The sequence below is a fragment of the Chelonoidis abingdonii genome, chromosome 2, assembly GCF_003597395.2.
Source record: "Chelonoidis abingdonii isolate Lonesome George chromosome 2, CheloAbing_2.0, whole genome shotgun sequence".
Taxonomy (NCBI): Eukaryota; Metazoa; Chordata; order Testudines; family Testudinidae; genus Chelonoidis; species Chelonoidis abingdonii.
In genome coordinates this window covers 219168372-219186352 of record NC_133770.1, presented here as the reverse complement: position 1 = coordinate 219186352, position 17981 = coordinate 219168372, and the positions used below count along the sequence as shown (strand labels likewise).

The 17981-nt window shown below is 38.3% G+C and overlaps 1 protein-coding gene across 5 annotated transcripts in view; it reads left to right on the top strand.

Annotated features, from left to right (window-relative positions):
• SS18 (SS18 subunit of BAF chromatin remodeling complex) overlaps positions 1-13207 on the top strand; it is a 64100-nt gene extending 50893 nt beyond the window's left edge. For 3 of the 5 annotated variants that reach the window (XM_032799016.2, XM_032799022.1, XM_032799018.2), the window contains 6 exons: positions 1014-1184; positions 2193-2297; positions 4633-4725; positions 5479-5601; positions 7657-7790; positions 11519-13207. In XM_032799016.2, the coding sequence (XP_032654907.1) occupies positions 1014-1184; positions 2193-2297; positions 4633-4725; positions 5479-5601; positions 7657-7790; positions 11519-11545 (653 nt within the window). In that variant the 3' untranslated portion in view covers positions 11546-13207. The remainder of the gene's footprint in view (positions 1-1013; positions 1185-2192; positions 2298-4632; positions 4726-5478; positions 5602-7656; positions 7791-11518) is intronic. The other 2 variants (XM_032799019.2, XM_032799020.2) reach the window with 2 other exon arrangements.
• The last annotated feature ends 4774 nt before the right edge of the window (positions 13208-17981 follow it).

Sequence of the window (17981 nt, the reverse complement as noted above, 5' to 3'; positions counted from 1 at the left end):
TGTATTGTGATAGTGCCTTGGTGGCCCATTTGTGGACTAGAACCCCATTGTGCTAGACATGTAACCAAAATACTATCTTGGCTCTAGACAGCCTTTAATCTAAGTAACGTACATTTAAAAAAATTACCGTAATAACTGAAGTGTAATTCCAACCTTAACTGCAGTGTAGTTTTAATCTGAGAATATTGTTGTATGAACAAAGTGACCTCTGTAGTTACAGTTTTATAAAATCACGAATGGTGTGGAGAAAATGAATAAGGAAGTGTATTTACCTCTTCACTTAACACAAGAACCAGAGGTCACCCAATGAAATTAATAGGCAGTAAGTTTAAAACAAACAAAAAGGAAGTATTTCACACAATGCACAGTCAACGTGTGGAATTCGTTGCCAAGGAGTGTTATGAATGCCAGAGCTATAACTGGACTAAAAAAATAATTAAATAAGTTCATGAAGGGTAGGTCCATGAATTTCAAGGATGCCTCCCCATGCTCTGGGTGTCCCTAGCCTCTGACTGCCAGATGCTGGGACTGGACTGTGGGATGGATTACATGATGATTGCCCTGTTCTATTCATTCCCTTTGAAGCATCTAGCATTGGCCCGTGTCAGAAGACAAGATACTGGGCTAGATGGACCTTTGGTCTGATCCAGTATGGAAATGGAGTGGAAATGGTTCCATTAACTTTGAGCATGAGGAAAATAGGAATGAAAAATACAATCTATGATTTTTTTTTCTATATACCCTTTGTTTTGTTTTTTTAAAAAGCCGCAACACCTTCATGCAACCATCTTCATCCTTTTGGAGAAGTTTGTTCTGTAAATTCGTGACTGAATTGGTTACCCCAACTTGCATAGGTCCAGAATTAAGCAATGCTTGATGGTACTGCTTTTGACATATCTGTGTGGATTTGGTTATTGATAGTTTAAGATTTGATTTGTTACATGTTTTAAAGGATTTTAATCCAGATCCCAATTTAGAAAAGACATTATAGTTTGTTTGTTTTTCTTCTACAGGTCCAATGCTGCACCAGCAGCCACCTCCTTCCCAGCAATATAATATGCCACAGGGAGGTGGGCAACATTACCAGGGACAGCAGCCACCAATGGGAATGATGGGCCAAGTTAACCAAGGAAATCACATGATGGGTCAGAGACAGATTCCTCCGTATAGGCCACCACAGCAAGGTAAGACCCTACATTGAACTTCTCAGATTAGTTTAAATAACCATCTTGGAAATTTTTGTAAATAGTTTTCTGTCTACATCATATTTGAACCAAATTGCTGTGTGCACAATTACAGATTTCTTTGTCTCCAGCATATTTTTTCCTCCTTCTTAAAGGTAGCTCTTGCAGCAGAAAAGCTACTAGTTTGGACATGAATTTTGAGATTTATATCTCTTTTATTTCAAGCTCATTTCTGAATAAAAAGGGTGTCCAAAAAGTTTACACCCCAGAGAACCTGCTGTATGAAGTAGAATTCAGTTTGTTGTCACAAAAGTTTAATACGTATGGAAAATAATTAAATAACCCATTTGGTTCTAAAATTGCTCAACCACTAGAGGAAAGTGAGGAAAAACAGAATTATATTCCACAATCTTGTAATTTTTTTCTTAACTGCAGTCCTTTTTTAAAAGATAGTCTGTATTTTTCTTGATGCATAGCTTAGTGCTGTTGCTGTTTTACATGTGTTCTTAAAATGAACTCTGAGCTAGATTCACATACGGTAGAACCTCAGAGTTGCGAACTGACCAGTCAACCACACACCTTATTTGGAACCGGAAGTATACAATCAGAGAGCAGCAGAGGCAAATACAATACAGTACTGTGTTAAACATAAACTACTGAAAAATAAAGGGAAAGCAGCATTTTTCTTCTGCATAGTAAAGTTTCAAAGCTGTATTAAGTCAATGTTCAGTTGTAAATGTTTGAAAGAACAACCATAATGTTTTGTTCAGAGTTGTGAACATTTCAGAGTTACGATCAGCCTCCATTGTTGAGGTGTTCGTAACTCTGAGATTCTACTGTATGGAGTCTAGTGCAGCTGAACAAGTAGATTAAATATGTTGTCTGAAATGCAACAGGGTGGGTGGGGAGTTCATTTGAGAAATATTTCTCATACTAAAACCAGAAATTAGTAAGCTTGTTAACAGAGAAAACAAGATACTTACGTATTGACTGGTTGTGGTTTTTCAGGCCCACCACAGCAGTACTCAGGCCAGGAAGACTATTATGGGGACCAATACAGTCATGGTGGACAAGGTCCTCCAGAAGGCATGAACCAGCAATATTACCCTGATGGTAATCTCTCATAATGTTAATTTTCCCATTTTCTATACCTGCCCAATATCAATGTAAAGAGCTACTCAAAAACTATAGAATGGGGTGAAAATAGTTAGTAATTGATCACCATAACAGATCTTGTATTTATAAAAGCTTCTAAATTCAGAATTGTTACTATAATTTAAGATGCTAAAGAGAACTAATTTTACAACTTGCTCAAAGTACATCATTTGTAATACTTCTACTTTGACATTCTAATACTGGCTTTCATATTCTATAATGAGAATCTTCTCATTTAGCTACAAGTATGGAGGGTTCTTCAGTGTATGTGGAACAGCTGATCTGAATTAAAGCAGTCATGTTATACATCTGCTTTATGATACTGTATGTGTAGAAAGAGACAGAGTAATATATTTTTATAGCTAGTATACAGAAATAAAAAAACTTGCTTATAAGCATAATGTTTTGGTTTTTTATGATCTTATCCTATAACATAATTTATTTTTGATTTTAAACAAATTGCACAAATGTTTTGTTGCTGCTGTGGTGTGGGCCTTAAGCATACATACTGTTTGATAACGGCATAAGATAGTCCCAGCCCTGAGGAGCTTGTTTGTTGAAAGGGATGGTCCTGTGGAATTCCCTCAGTGCTCTCAGGATCAGACTCTAAATTAATATTACACAAATCAGTCCTTTTTCCTCTTTGAAGTAAGAGATCTGTATATAGTGTATTTGAACAAGGGGAATCAGGATTATACTGTAAATTAGAAGATGGGGTTCCTTTTTGAAATTGTTTTGGTTTTCCTGAGGGAGAGGTTAGGTGAACAAACTGTATTTGTGGAGAAATACTGGCTGACTCATAGCTATTGTGTTAGCATGCTTGCCACTTAATGCTGTGTTTTGGGAAGTCCAAGGAACATGGTAATAGTAACAATTTAAAAAACATTCATAGCTCAATAGCCCTCAAATCCTATCAACATTTCAGAGCAAAATCTGTAAATACTTATTGAAATGAATTATTTTTTTGAATTTAAAGTTTTAATTTTTTTAAATGAATATTTTAGCCAGGCCTAAAGCTATTGTAAATAGGCATAGGCATCTGATTTTCATTTGTGTACATTCAAAGATATTTCACAAGCCAGGTTAAATCATAACATACAGTCTTAATTCTGAAACTTATATTGTGTTATACACATGACCTCATTTAGTCTGTACAAAAAAGAGTTAGCTGTATGACTTCCATAACTTTCAAATAGTTAAAGGTAATTCATGCATTTAATGCATACAGTTGAACATTATCAATTAAAATTATACGGCAGTATAGATGAATTTACAAAGATCCACCATATTCTGTTGACTTCGGCAAGTATTATTGTTAAACAGCAGTGGATATGTTAAAATAATAATCTATAAAATGTAAACTAATAATAATGTAGGAGCATCAGAGTCAGTTTTTAAGAAGTTTGGGTCTAGTTCTTCATTTGTACCAAAGACCATTTATTTTTAGAACTTCTTGCTCTCTGCCTTATTTAGGCACTTTCATAAAATTTGTGCTAAAATTTTAACAAAATGAAACCTTGTTCTCATGACTTGAGTTTCACAAGAGGACACTATGATGTAGTACATTTTAGTAATCTGCAGGAGAAATATATTGGGTCTTAAAACAACAAACAGGTAGGCTATTTTTCTCATGTTTTGGTTTCTAAACCAGAGGGGCCCATAGCCTCTGAAACTGAAGCTTCTTTTTTAATGATTGTGCTGATGAATGAGATTCTCCAGGGAAAATGTCTTCTTAAGATTGTTAGGAATGATGTTTGTGGGGGGAAAATATCAGCCTTGAGAAGTTTTTCCTTTGACACTTCAGAGCAAAATTTACTACAAAAATATGTCATTCATAACTTCATTGAGCTTTGTTATATTTCACACTGCTTTTAGCGTATGCTTTTGAATTGGAGATCAGCCGAACAGGTGTTAGACAAAGTATGATAATTGCTTCCTTTGTTCATTCTAATTTAATTCAGGTTATTTACATGTGAAAGGCCTAAATGCTTTCATTTTTTAAAAATAAAAGATAAAGTACTTTTTCCCACCAACAAAGATTATCAGAAGGTTAAGACCATCCCTTGCTGTGATGTTGCTAAAACGAGTGCATTAAGCTTTTGTTCCCTGTCACATGTTAATGCAATATGAAAGGAAATCATATTGGTAAATCTTTGGCTAATAAAATTGAAAAATCTTTTTTATGTATTTCCAGTTGACTTTTTTTTTGATTTTTCTGAAAGATGAAATATTTTTAGGGTTTTCACTCAGAGGCCATTAACGTTTCTTCCTGTCTCTTGTCGAATTGATGTAGGTCATAATGATTACGGTTATCAGCAACCGTCGTATCCTGAACAAGGCTACGATAGGCCTTATGAGGATTCCTCACAACATTACTACGAAGGAGGTATCTATATACCTTCACACACATACGCACATACATTCCCTTCCCTCCCCCACCTCCTATGGGAATGAAAATTCTTGCACAAAACAATTTATGCCCATGCAAAGCTCTTGTAGAATACTAGTTGCTGGCTGTCTTGAAAATTGCAGGGAACTTGAAGCATTCAAAATAATTTCTTGCAAACATCTAAAATATATAACCATAATTTGCCATTTCTAACAACAGTAAAATGACTAAAACAATGTTAGAGAACTTTTTTTTTCCAATGGAAATTTTTTATTTAAACATAAATCCATTGGTTCATTTGTGTGTGTATATATATATATATATATATTTTTGTGTGTGTGTGTATATATATATATATGTATATATATATATATAAATATAGTGCCATTAGGAAACAGCTTGCTGATCTTGTGTAGCTAGTCTGTGCTCTCGTAGATGTCTTTAATTTTGTCTTTTTTTATTTTATTTAGCATAGTCATGACCTTATGACTGTGATATTCCAGTAAATGTACTGCTTGTTTGGCAGAGATGCTGAAAAAGCTGCAGTTCAGCCTTGCAAACTTGGCTTTAACTGCAGTTTGTTTGGCCGAATTCCTTCTGTTTGGTTTGAGTTTTCTTTGTTTTATTAAGTTTTTGAATTCAAGATTGCATTTTCATTTTGTTCTTGTGTTGTTGGCTGTCCGTCTTAGAGAAAAACAGAAGTGTAGTAAACGTTTTTAATTGTTTTTTTTTCTTACAACCATTTTGCAGGAAACTCGCAGTATGGTCAGCAGCAAGATGCATATCAAGGACCTCCTCAGCAGCAGGGTTACCCTCCACAACAGCAGCAGTACACAGGCCAGCAAGGTTATCCAGGACAACAGCAGGGTTATGGTAAGTAGCTGACAACAAGCTAGTTCTCACAAGAAAGACTATGGGTGAGATCCTCATCTCTACTTCAGCCTCTTTATGATGGGTGAAATGGCTGGACCAATATAACAGGGCCCTAAAATCCCTGTATTCAGCTGGGGGAGAAGTTCCCCAGCACAGACTCTGCAGAATACAGCTTCCTGAGGGGGTGGAGCTGGGGCCAAGAGGGGGATATTGAGGCAGCACATAGCACTGCAGAGATTCTAGACTATGTTGCGGCCCATAGGAGAGGTATATGTAACTTAGGCTGGTCCCAGAGCTAAGTTATACTGGGGTCCTTTCCAGTCCATACAGGAGCCTAGGATCAGGAGAGCACAAAGATAGCCATCTTAACTCCATAAAGCCATCTTAACTCCCTGTACTGCTGAGCTTCCAGTTCTGTGTTGCACCTCTTAGAGACTCTCACCTAACGTTTATTTATTAGAGTCGAGCTTGGATCATTAGGTTCTTAGTTTCTCTGATGAAATTTGTACCACTACTGTAACAAAAAATACTTGAGAGAAAATGTTGTGCTAGTATTGAGAATTTCCCCACACTAATGTATTGTAGCATTGGGAAACCACATTATTATTATTAGGAACGTTAACCCCTTGGATTCAAGGATGTGCTCCATAACAAGGAGCACAGAGTGCATGTGGTTTTTTTCTGAAGATTTTGAATCAGAACAGGGCATACTACACATTTTAAATTGTCCTTGCTGTCATACTGTAAAAATACTTACACATTCATCTTAAAATAAACATCCTCTCAAAAAGAGACAGTGAAAACCAGTTCCATAATTTGTATGTGAGATTGTATATGCAATCATGATTGTGCATGAAAATACTAGTTTCACACCTGACCTAATTGTGTTAGTGGTAGTGCTTTGTAAAGGATCTAGTTAGATTTGGGAGAGTTTGTTTTTGAAGTTGGGACTGGAGTGTTACAGTTTTGAACTATTGGTATGTGTACCCAAAGCATTAAAAAAGTAAATAAATAAAATTTGACAAATTTGACTCATTTTTTCCATACATTCATTTTTCAAAACCTGGGGTTTAGAATAAAAACGTTAGAAGAAACAGGTGAAACAAATACAATAGAACTCCTTATCCACACACACCATGATTTGCCCACCCAAACTAGCTCACTTTTCAAGTACAGTTTCTTAAGCAGATAATGAAGTCTTAAATTAATATATTTAACTCTTTTTTACAAATCTCTTATGAACATTTACTAGTAAACCGTAAAGAATTATCATAAATAAAACTGAACTACATTTGTGAGATGAACAAAGTACATTTTGGGATGTAGTATCCTGCTTTACTTAATATTTATCTGCTTACCCATTAATTTGCAAAAAATCAATTATTTGCAATCAGCACCCTAGTAATTATTATGAATCTTCAAGTATCTGTCCCACTCCAGGAGAACCACAGAGAGCTGAAGCAGCATAGTTCAGGTGGATTTGATGCCTGAGGAGAATGGTAATGGAATATGAAGATTTTATCCTCAAGATAATCACTTTGAACCTCTCACTGATCCAGAATTACCAAATTTGTTACCATCTGATGGCTGCTCAGTGACCAATGGGATTAGATAAAATGTGCACTTGTCAACACTGAATCAAGTTACTGTCTACGCAAGTCACATTTTGCCCCAGAAACAGATCTGCCTGTTTGTGTAAGAGCAAGCACCTGTTCATCAGTTGTAGAACTTTATGGCTCCTTCTGGTCTTCAGGGGATCCAGTGGCGGGCACCAAATAATGTAACTCTCTGTATTTGCCTGATGTATGTGGTAACCTAATTTAAGCTTGTTAAATGCTGTATATACTCGTTCATAAGCCGAATATTTTTAGTAAAAAAAGTGACACATCAAAGAGCGGGGGTCAGCTTACAAACAGGTCTACACCAAAATTTGATGATTTTAAACTCTGTGGAATCATTGAATTGAATATCTAATACGTAGTCATTTTGTTTACCTGCAGCATCTGTCCTGTTCTTCACTCCTCCCCTTTCTTGATTTGTTTTAATGATTTGCAGGTCCTTCACAGAGTGGTCCAGGACCTCAGTATCCTAACTATCCACAAGGGCAAGGCCAGCAGTATGCAGCATACAGGCCCACACAGCCTGGACCACCACAGCCACCACAACAGAGGCCTTATGGATATGACCAGGTACAACTTTGTTTAGTAAAATGTACTAATTCTTGTGTGTTCATTTTACTGTTTTATTAATGAATTTTGGGGAATTGTTTCCCCTGGATGGATATATGTAACTCTCATAGCTTTTATTTCCATTGGAATTATTCACATACAGCTAGGAGCGTTGATTAGTCTATATCACTCTTTTCTGATTTGGCCAGACTATACTAAACTTCACAAAGCTCTTGTGTTATAAACAGCTCGCTATTGTATCAAAATTAATGTGAACCATTTTAGCCTAGTGATGAGAGTGACTTCAGTGGAAGCTGAGGGTACTAAGCATCTTGCAGGGTCACATTTTATTATTGCTCTGTATTGAACATGGCTGAATGCCTTTTTTTTTTTTAAAAGCATTCCCTTAGGGGCAAATCCAGCCCCCATCCTTGGCATCTACAAAGGGCACCTTGCCTGCCAAAGCAGTGTAATTATGCTGCATAGGTGTTGGGAGGGACCCATGCAGACTGGAAGCCTCAGTTTGTACTGGTTCCCTGCATGGCAGTGTACGGGAGAGGCAGAGGATCCCCAGGAAGCTGAGTAAGAGCCTGTAGAGGCTATTCCAGCCATTGGACCAGAGTGGCTCAGCAGCTGCTTAATGGCCATGGAGAAGGGAGAATTGATTTCTTCCTCTCTGTTCCTTGTACATATGCCTGTTATTAAGATTAGACATAGAGCAGAGGATTTTCTCCTTTGTGTGTTACAAGCTACAAAACAGAAAATGTTGCCTAATATCTCTCTGAATGTTATATTGTAAACTTTATTAAAATAGATGCCTTTACTCTCCTGGGCATAAGGAAGCTGGACATTATGACTGAATATATATTACTACACAGATAGGTTTTTTTTAACAATAAAATCTTAATAATTTGTCCATAAGCAACTATTTAGACTTTGAATAAGAAAAACATATTTCCCATGAGTAACAGTGGTTAGAGTACCTTCAGGGAGAACAGATTTCTCTCTGTACACAAATATGTTAAAAGGGGGCGGGGGGGAGGCAACAAAACCTTGTTAAACTCGGTAACCTGAGAAGTCCAACTATCTTTTAGCCCCAAGTCTTCAAAAATAATTTAGTGTACAAAGGGCCATAGTTCCAAATGCAAGAAGTAGGCATAGAAAAATGCTTAGAGAGAGGGAGGGGAACAGAGGGGAAAAGAAGTTTTAATTTGTCGAATTTCCTACAGATCATTTTGGTGTGGGCCAGGGATAACTTCCCTTCCTCTGCAAAGGTTCTAGTCGTCCAGTTTCTTGAATAATCCAAGTCCCAAGGGGAATCCATTTGTGGGAGGCTTTCCCTGTTCTCCACAGTAGCACTACTACCTTAGGAACTGTGCTAATGTGTATAATGTGGCATTATCAGAAGTGTTTTATGCTGCATTACCTTGGTGGGATTGAGGGGTGACAATGCTGGGCAGAGTGGTCGTTCCCAAACATGCCCTCTCGTTTTCTGCAAATCCTGAACGCCATGGTATACCTACAGAGAGCTTGTGAATGATCATGAGAAGCATTACTGATGTCTCTGCTCCAACCTTTGCCGTTCACGAAAGATCTCTTCCATCAGAGGAATTGGAGGAGAGTAATGAGGCCAGTATTTCCATGCATCATATGCATCAAATCTGTGGATTAAGGATGTATTAGCAGGACTTTTGTAAGCAAGACACGAGAAGTAACTCTTCTACTCTACTCCATGCTGATTAGGCCTCAGCTGGAGTATTGTGCCCAGTTCTGGGCACCACATTGCAGGAAAGATGTGGACAAATTGGAAAAAGTCCAGAGAAGAGCAACAAAAATGATTAAAGGTCTAGAAAATATGACCTATGAGGGAAGATTGAAAAAATTGGGTTTATTTAGTGTGGAGAAGAGAAGGTGGAGGGCAGATCTACAGTACCGCTTAAGTTGATGTAATTTATATTGTTCAGGGGTGTGAAAAAGACACCCCCCTGAGCGACTCAAGTTACAGCGAACTAAGCACTGTCCACTCTAGCACTGTGTCAGTGGAAGACGTTCTCCTGCCAACATAGCATCCACCTCTCATGCCGGTGGAGTAATTATGCCGATGGGAGAGCGCTCTCCTGTTGGCATAGAGTATCTTCACCAGACACACTACAGAGACACAGCCACATCATTGCAGCTGCGCCGATGTAGCGCTTCTGATGTAGACCTGCCCTAAGAGGGGACATGATAACAGTTTCCAAGTATATAAAAGGTTGTTACAAAGAGGAGGGAGAAAAAGTGTTCTCCTTAACACAGGGGCAGGCAAACTTTTTGGCCTGAGGGCAGCATCGGGTCGTAAAATTGCTGTCCTCCAGTGATGAGCTGCCAAAATATTAACAACAGGTTCTCTCCTCCTCACGAGGGGGTCGTGGCCGCCCCCCCCGCCAGGATTCCTGCCCCATCCAACCTCCCCTGTTCCCTGATGGCCCCTCTGGGACCCCTGCCCCATCCACACATCTCCGCTCCCTGTCCCCTGACTGCCCCCGGACCCCTGCCGCCCCATCCAACTCCTCCTCTCATTCCTGACGGCCCCCCTGGGACCCCTGCTCCATCCAACCACGCCTTCTCCCTGTCCACTGACTTCTCCCGGAACCCCTGCTCCTGACTACCCTCTGCTTCCCCATCCAACCCTCCCTCCTTCCTGACTGCCCCCCACCGGGTCAGGCCGGGCTCTGCAGCTGCGCTGCCCCAGAAGCTCACAGCCCCGCCGCCCAGAGCATTGCGTCTGCAGCAGAGCAAGTGAGCTGCGGCTGCAGGGGAGGGGGGACAGCAGGGAAGGGACCGGGAGCTAGCCTCCCAGGCCAGGAGCTCAGGGGCCGGGCAGGACGGTCCTGCGGGCTGTAGTTTGCCCACCTCTGCCTTAACCTCTGAGGGTAGGACAAGAAGCAATGGGCTTAAACTGCAGCAAGGGCGGTTTAGATTGGACATTAGGAAAAACTTCCTAACTCTCAGGGTGCTTACGCGCTGGAATAAATTGCCCAAGGATGTTGTGGAATCTCCATCACTGGAGATTTTTAAGAGCAGGTTAGACAAACACCTGTCAGGGATGGTCTAGATAAAACTTAGTCCTGCCATGAGTGCAGGGGACTGGACTAGATGACCTCTCGAGGTCCCTTCCAGTCCTACGATTCTATGATTCCTATAGGAGAAGTTGGCCATCTACATCTTTATGATTGCCTAGATGTGCCTTGGATCACACACAGAGTTTTGAACTACATGTGTTAGTCTGTTCTATGGTGCTCTGAAAATATGTGGACAATAGTTATGAGTTACAGGCTGAGTGGATACCTTAACTTTGAATTTTTGTGCTTTTGTATGTAATTGAATTCTTGCAGTGCTGCTCAAATTCCAATTTAGTATTCAACCGTTCTGTTGTATTCTTTGTTAGAGAGACAGTTTTACCATAATCTGTCTTAAATTTTTAATGTCTTTTATTTAATCTTTTATTAATTACCAATACCAATTCAAGAAAAATTGTTCAGACAGAATTAAACTCCGGGCCATAAACATATAATCAGCAGTGTAATTTACAGATAAATTTAGAGAACTTCTGAGGTGAAACACTGTACCAGGTATATCAATAAAATGAATGTTTTCGAGTGTGTTTGATTCTTAGTGGCATGAGTTTTTTGGATATTGCCTTGTTTCAACTTTTACTATATAAAAACAAAATCATTATCTAATCATATTTTTAATTTTATCTTTTTTAGGGGCAATATGGAAACTATCAGCAGTGAAATGTACTTACATTCCAGTATCTATTAGCAGCCATATTGTCTCCTCAGCACTGTGGACATCTCCCTGTGAAGAGAATCTCCCATTCCATCTAGCTTTTGGAAAAATATTGTGGATAAATGGCTGTTTTACAATATACAGTCTTTATGGGCTCGTTATAAAAGGCTGTAGCCTCTCAAAAACTCTCATTTCACAACCGTACTCTAGATGGCAATATTGGACAGAAAATGCATTGACATAACCAATTTTCAGTGAGTTCAGAACTGCGCATCAAACAGACTGTTACAGACTGAAAGGCGTGAACAGCTTTATATGTTTATGAAGGTTATGGGAATTTAATATTTTTTCCACAAATTCTTTTGTAAGGGGAAGGGGGAAATGTACACTTTTTACAGCAGCAATATTTTGTATATTATGTTTTTCATGTGGTGAATATGCAAGACAGTACACTACTCACTGGGCAGGATCAAAAATCTGCTGTTAATATGGATGGGGGTATGGTAAATGCTTGATTGTGTTGGTCTCAAAATGGTGTATAATAAAAGTGACTAAAGACATAGTATACTGTACATTACCGATAGGCTCTTGTACAAAGAATTGAATCCCAGTTACCTAAACAGGAAGGTAATCAAGAACAGTATGATATAGTCTTGTGCAAAGAATTAATTTTTTAAGCTTTCCAATTTTTCTGAGTGAAGCATTTTTGTAAAGAAGGTTTCTAATGTAGTTTGACAATTTTTTGCAGCATGGTTTGGTACCCAGAAAAATTGTTCAAACTGTAGGTGTTTTGTCACAGCGTAACATAAACCAAGCCGTAATCCCTTTCTAATTGCAGTAACAAAGAATATGACAATGTTAATTTTACCTGGTTTGAATATGCAAAGAATTAAAAAACTAATACTGAAGACAGGTCAAACTGTATTGTATACGTGTATTTTAACCTTTAGTTGGATAATTTGTATGTAACACACTAGCATAGAAGAATTTGTAAACCTCTGTCTAAACTTTCTTAACTGGGAATTAATACCCTTAGAAATGAGTCATTTTTTGTGTGTATCCATTTTTCTTACTGGTTAATGTGAGAGCAAGGTATGTTTTAGATTATCACATATAAACCTGCTGGTGAGGTAAATGCCAAATTTTATTGTGAACTGCATTGATGCTTATAGTGTTGCATGTGAGATAAAGGCAGCACGCTGATCAATAGCATAGTAGACAAAGTGGTTTTGAGACCATCCTGCGACTGTAGTTCAGATATGTGAAGGGATATTCTGTTGTGCAAGAATACATGCAACCTTTATGAAGGACATAACTTAAAAATAAAATTAGCCCAGGAGTAAAATAATATTTTTTTCACAGTTGGCCATAATGTTTTAACAGGGAGAAAGCAATTGTAATACATAGTATTTGAATGAGCAAAACAAACATGGAAAACAAATTTTTCATTTGTCCATTGTTTTTAAAGGGAGAACTTTATTTTTTAAGCTTAAAGTTGATCGGTAGAAAATGCACATCAAGGTTTGAACAGATAACGCATGAGGAGCATTATTATGAATGAAATGCTTGTAGGTTCTGTGCCAATTTTCCACCGCTGTGTACTTCATTGCTATTTAAAACTGTATTCTATCAACTCTAAAGGAAGAATAAATTATTTGTGATTTTAATTTTCTCATTTGTTTCTTTAAATTAGATTTCTATCACTCTGATGTCTCATCTGGAGACTTTACTGAGAGTTTTTATTTTATAGATGTTGGTCCAGGATAACCAAAATATATTTGCATTCTAGGACTTTATCAAAATTCTCTTGCCATAGCCAAGTTAATTAGAATTAACTGTTCAGTAATCAGCGTGTTGTGTAGGCTGTTTGTTACAAAATTCTTCCTCTGAAAATGAAGGTCCATGAGGCTATAATCAAGATGACTGAATTAGATAAATGAGTTGAAGAGACAAAAAATGTGCTGAACCCAACCTGGTAAAGATACGGTATCTCATTTGAAATAAGCTCAACTGACATTAAGAAATAATTTGTCTTGCCAACCCATCTTGTGTTGTCTTATTCTCCTTTTTAATGGAAACTAAAATTGCAATTTTAATAAGCAGAATTTCCTCCAGGGTTTCCCTCCTAGAGACTAGTGCATTTGCAAGTTTAATTGTTTTATAACGGTCCTGTTCGTAAAAGTTTTTAATTGGTGATGACAAAAATTACTTTATTCCTCTGGTATCACATTAGAAGAACAACTTGAGGAGGTAGTTCCCCGTAAAAGTTAGTATTCCCATTTAAATTATACCTATACATTAGTCACATCCCCTTAAACAAAAATGGAAGCAGGCATGCAGATATAGGGAGGCTGGGGAGGGAGAGAAGGAGATGAAAATGGCAAGGTGCAAGAGGTTTTTTGAGTCGGGTATCCTTCAGTAAATGGAAATCCAACCCATGTAAAGCCAACAGAAAGGATCTTAAGCTTGGATTGAGAATGGATTGTTGAAAATATGAGGGCTGATAAGGAATTTGAACATTCACTTGAAACGTAAAAATAATTAGTTTATCAGATGCAGGAAGCTTGTGAAAGAATATGTCCTGAGAGTAAAGAGGACAATTAATGAGTTAAAAGCAGTTTCGGATACCACATTAGTCCATGGACAATTTCTGTGATTGATTGGTTTGAACAACCATTTTTCTCTTTTTTCTTTTTAAAAAAAAAAATGGTTTTCTCTCCCTTGCTGCTGTGTGAGAGAGTCTCAGAAACAGAAAATTGACTAATTGTTTGGGAGAAAAATGGTGAAACTGATCATTTACAAAGTTCTGTCAAATAAAGTAAACAAACTGAAAAAAGAGAGAAATAATATACTTTTGCTCTAAAGGCTCTCAGTTAAAGTAATCTCAGATATTACTTGTAATAAAAGTTCATTAAAAATCATGTAGATGTGACTTTTAAATAGATGGTGCTCCTGTAAAGAGGGTTAAGGACATGGATGCAAAAAAATATCCTTTAGCTTCTCTACAGTTTTTGCCACAGAGGATGTTGAGGAATTACCCATTACTTTCAGGTGATCTTCAGGGTGAATAAACTAGATGAATTAAAGAGTAACAAGTCACAAGGACCACATGGAATTTATTCAATAGCTCAGAAGGAATTTGAGAATAAAGTGACTGTGAGGTGCTTTTTATATGCTCTCTCATTAGCATCAGCTACTGTGCCAGAAGACTGAAGGCCTGATCTTGTGAAATACAGACCAATGAACCTTACTATAGTACCAGGCAAATTGGTGGAAGTGGTAATTTAAAAATAGAATTATACAACACTTGGATGAATATGATATGCTAAGCAAGCGTGTTTTCTGTAAAGGAAAATTGTGCCTCCCTAGCCTACTAGAATTCTTTGAATGTTTCAGCAATATAGTGGATAAATAACTAGTTGATATTTTTTGGATTTTCAAAAAAATAACCTTAACAAAGATGGCCCTAAGAAAACCAGTCATAAGATAAGAAGTATCATCATAGTTTGAAAACTAGCTAAGATTGAGAAAACAGAGAGTAGGCGTAAATGTTTAACATGGTAAAGTTTAACATTGGAGTGCACCAAGATTCTCTGTGAGGACTGTTTATTGTATCTCTCAAATAGTCTGGAAAAGGAGATGACCAAGAAGGTGGCCAGATTTGAAATACACAAAATTATTTAGGTTAATCAAGATTATTTTGGGAAACTTCATAGGGGCATAATGAAGCTAACATAGGCAGCAATGATGGCAGATCAAATTCAGTGTTGACAAAAGCAAGGTAATGCACACTGGAAGGTATAACATACTACTCATACATAATGTTAACTGCTCAGGAGAAAGACCTAGACCCCTTTGGGTATGTCTACACAGCAAAGAAAAACCTGTGGCTGGCCTGTGCCAGCTGACTTGGGGTCATGGGGCTTGGGTTGTGTGGCAGTTTAAGTGTAGACTTTTGGGCTCAGGCTGGAGCCTGAACTCTGGGACCCTCCCACCTTGCAGGGTCCTAGAGCCTGGGCTCCAGCTGCACCCAGAAGTCTACACAGCAGTGAACTGTGACCCCAAGTCAGCTGGCATGGGCAGCTGTTGGTGTCTAGTTGCTGTGTAGATATAATAATAGGAGATATACACCTATCTTCTAGAACTGGAAGGGACCTTGGGTCATTGAGTCCAGCCCCCTGCCTTCACTAGGCAGGACCAAGTACTGATTTTTGCCCTAGATCCCTAAGTGGACCCCTCAACAATTGAGCTCACAACCCTTGGTTTAGGAGGCCAATGCTCAAGCCACTGAGCTATCTCTCCTCCTTGTCCCCTCTGTGCACAGTTCAATGAAACCTTTTCAACATGCATCCAGGGTTAAAAAGCAAATAAAAATGTCAAGAAGGGGATTGCCATTATATTAAATTTTCTGTCCTCACCTGTAATGCTGTGTCAGTTCTGATCCCCCCATCTCAAAAAAAGCATAGGAGAGATAGGAGGGGGTCCAGAGGGGAGCCACAAGTGATTAGAGGTAAGAGAAAAACTTCAATATAAGGAGATACTGAAAAGAGTGGGACTGTTCAGTTCAGAGCGGAGAGGCATATGATAGAGGTATATAAAATTATAAATAGAAAAGAGAAAGTAAATTGAGCATTCCCACTCATTTTTTTCTGATAATGCAAGAACAAGGGGAATAGTCAATGGAACTGAAAGGCAACTCATTTCAAACTGATAATAGGAAATGCATAACTGCACAATCCACAAGATATCACGGAGGCCAGAGGTTTAGTAGGTTTTTAAAAAAAAATCCGATTTTTATACGGATGAGAACACCCCCCGTTACATTAGATCAGATTAAACAGTTTATTTAGAAGGATATACAGCCTCATGCTCTGTCGTAATAAGACAACAACTAACCCACTAGAGTTAAGAAGAAACTTCCCTCATTGTCCATTGTGGGTTTGGGTTACTTTTTATTTTTTCATCCTCTTCTTCTGATATGTCTGGTACTGGCCATTTCTGAACCAGTATGGCAATTCTTATCCATTTCTGAACATGAAATCCTTAACATCATTTTGTGGCTTTTATGATAAAGTACAGATTTGATGTAAATCTACAAGAGCGAAATCTGTACTGTAGATGTGGGGTATGTGTATAAAGGTAAGTTTATATTTGATTCTAACTTTACAAAAACTCATTAATTAGTTTTGTATGATAAATTTAAGTATTTCTTAAGTATATGATTACCTTTCCAACTCTAGCATTTTGGTGAAACATGCTAATAATGTACAGATTGTCTTTACTTTGCTTAATTTCAATCTCTGATCACTGGGGGCTCTCGAAACTGCAGCTCTTTGGGGGTGAGAGATTTTGTTTTGTTTTTTGAGTGGTGGGCAGTAGTTTACTGAGGATTCATGTTGCTATTTGCCAAAGCCTCTGTGGGGGCACATTAGCTAGTTTAGGGCTTGATCCAGTGCTCTCTGTAGTCAGTGAAAATACCTTTATTGATTATAGTTGGTGTTGGATTGGGCTCTCTGGAGGGGTAACATGCCACCTGGAGCAACCATTGTCTCAGCTTTTGCTCTTCAGAATTCACAATGCAGTGATCACATAGAGAGGCTTCCATGGTCTCTCACAGAGAGAGGCATGAACTGCAGAGCTACTTCCCTTCCCCTCTCCTTTATGGCCCACATAGGACTCCAGTCTTCAAGGTGCCCAGCGTGCTGGCTCCAGACCGGCAAGCCTGCGAGGAGTTCCATTAACTTTAACACAATGGTTCTCAAACTTTTGTACTGGTGACCCCCTTCACATAGCAAGCCTCTATATAAAAATGTTTTTAACACTATTATAAATGCTGGAGGCAAAGCAGGACATAGGGTGGCAGTTGACAGCTCATGACCCCCTATGTAATAACCTCACGACTCCCTGAGGGGTCCTGTCCCCTAGTTTGAGAACCCCTGGGTCTACTCGTGCTTAAAGTGCCAAAGTGTTCAGCACCTTGCAGGAATTGAGCCTATAAGGGGATGACAAGGGAGGGGTGTGTAGCCGGGAAGAGTTTCCAGCTCCTTGTTGGGACCATTTAAATGCAAACAAAACATCTACTTTTAATTTAGTCAGGAAGAGAGGAAAAGCTCTAATCCATGTTTGGTGCTGCTTTCTTTTGACCGTGGACAAATATCCCTGAAAAAAGAGAAAAAATAGCCTTTTACAAGAAAAACATTAGACTATTTTAACAGAATGTGTGATTTACACATGCCTGGGATTTAATCATTTTTAAGTAGGTCTTTCCTTTTTTCTCAGTGCCCAGCAAATAAAAAGCAAAACAACCCATAACTTTTTTCTAAGCTGCTGCTACTGCTGTACCGCTTGTTCATCAGAAATGAAGAATGTCAGCAGCTTCATAAATATTATAGAAACGTATTAGCTCACTCTTTTTTGTTAGTTTAACCAAAGCTATTACAG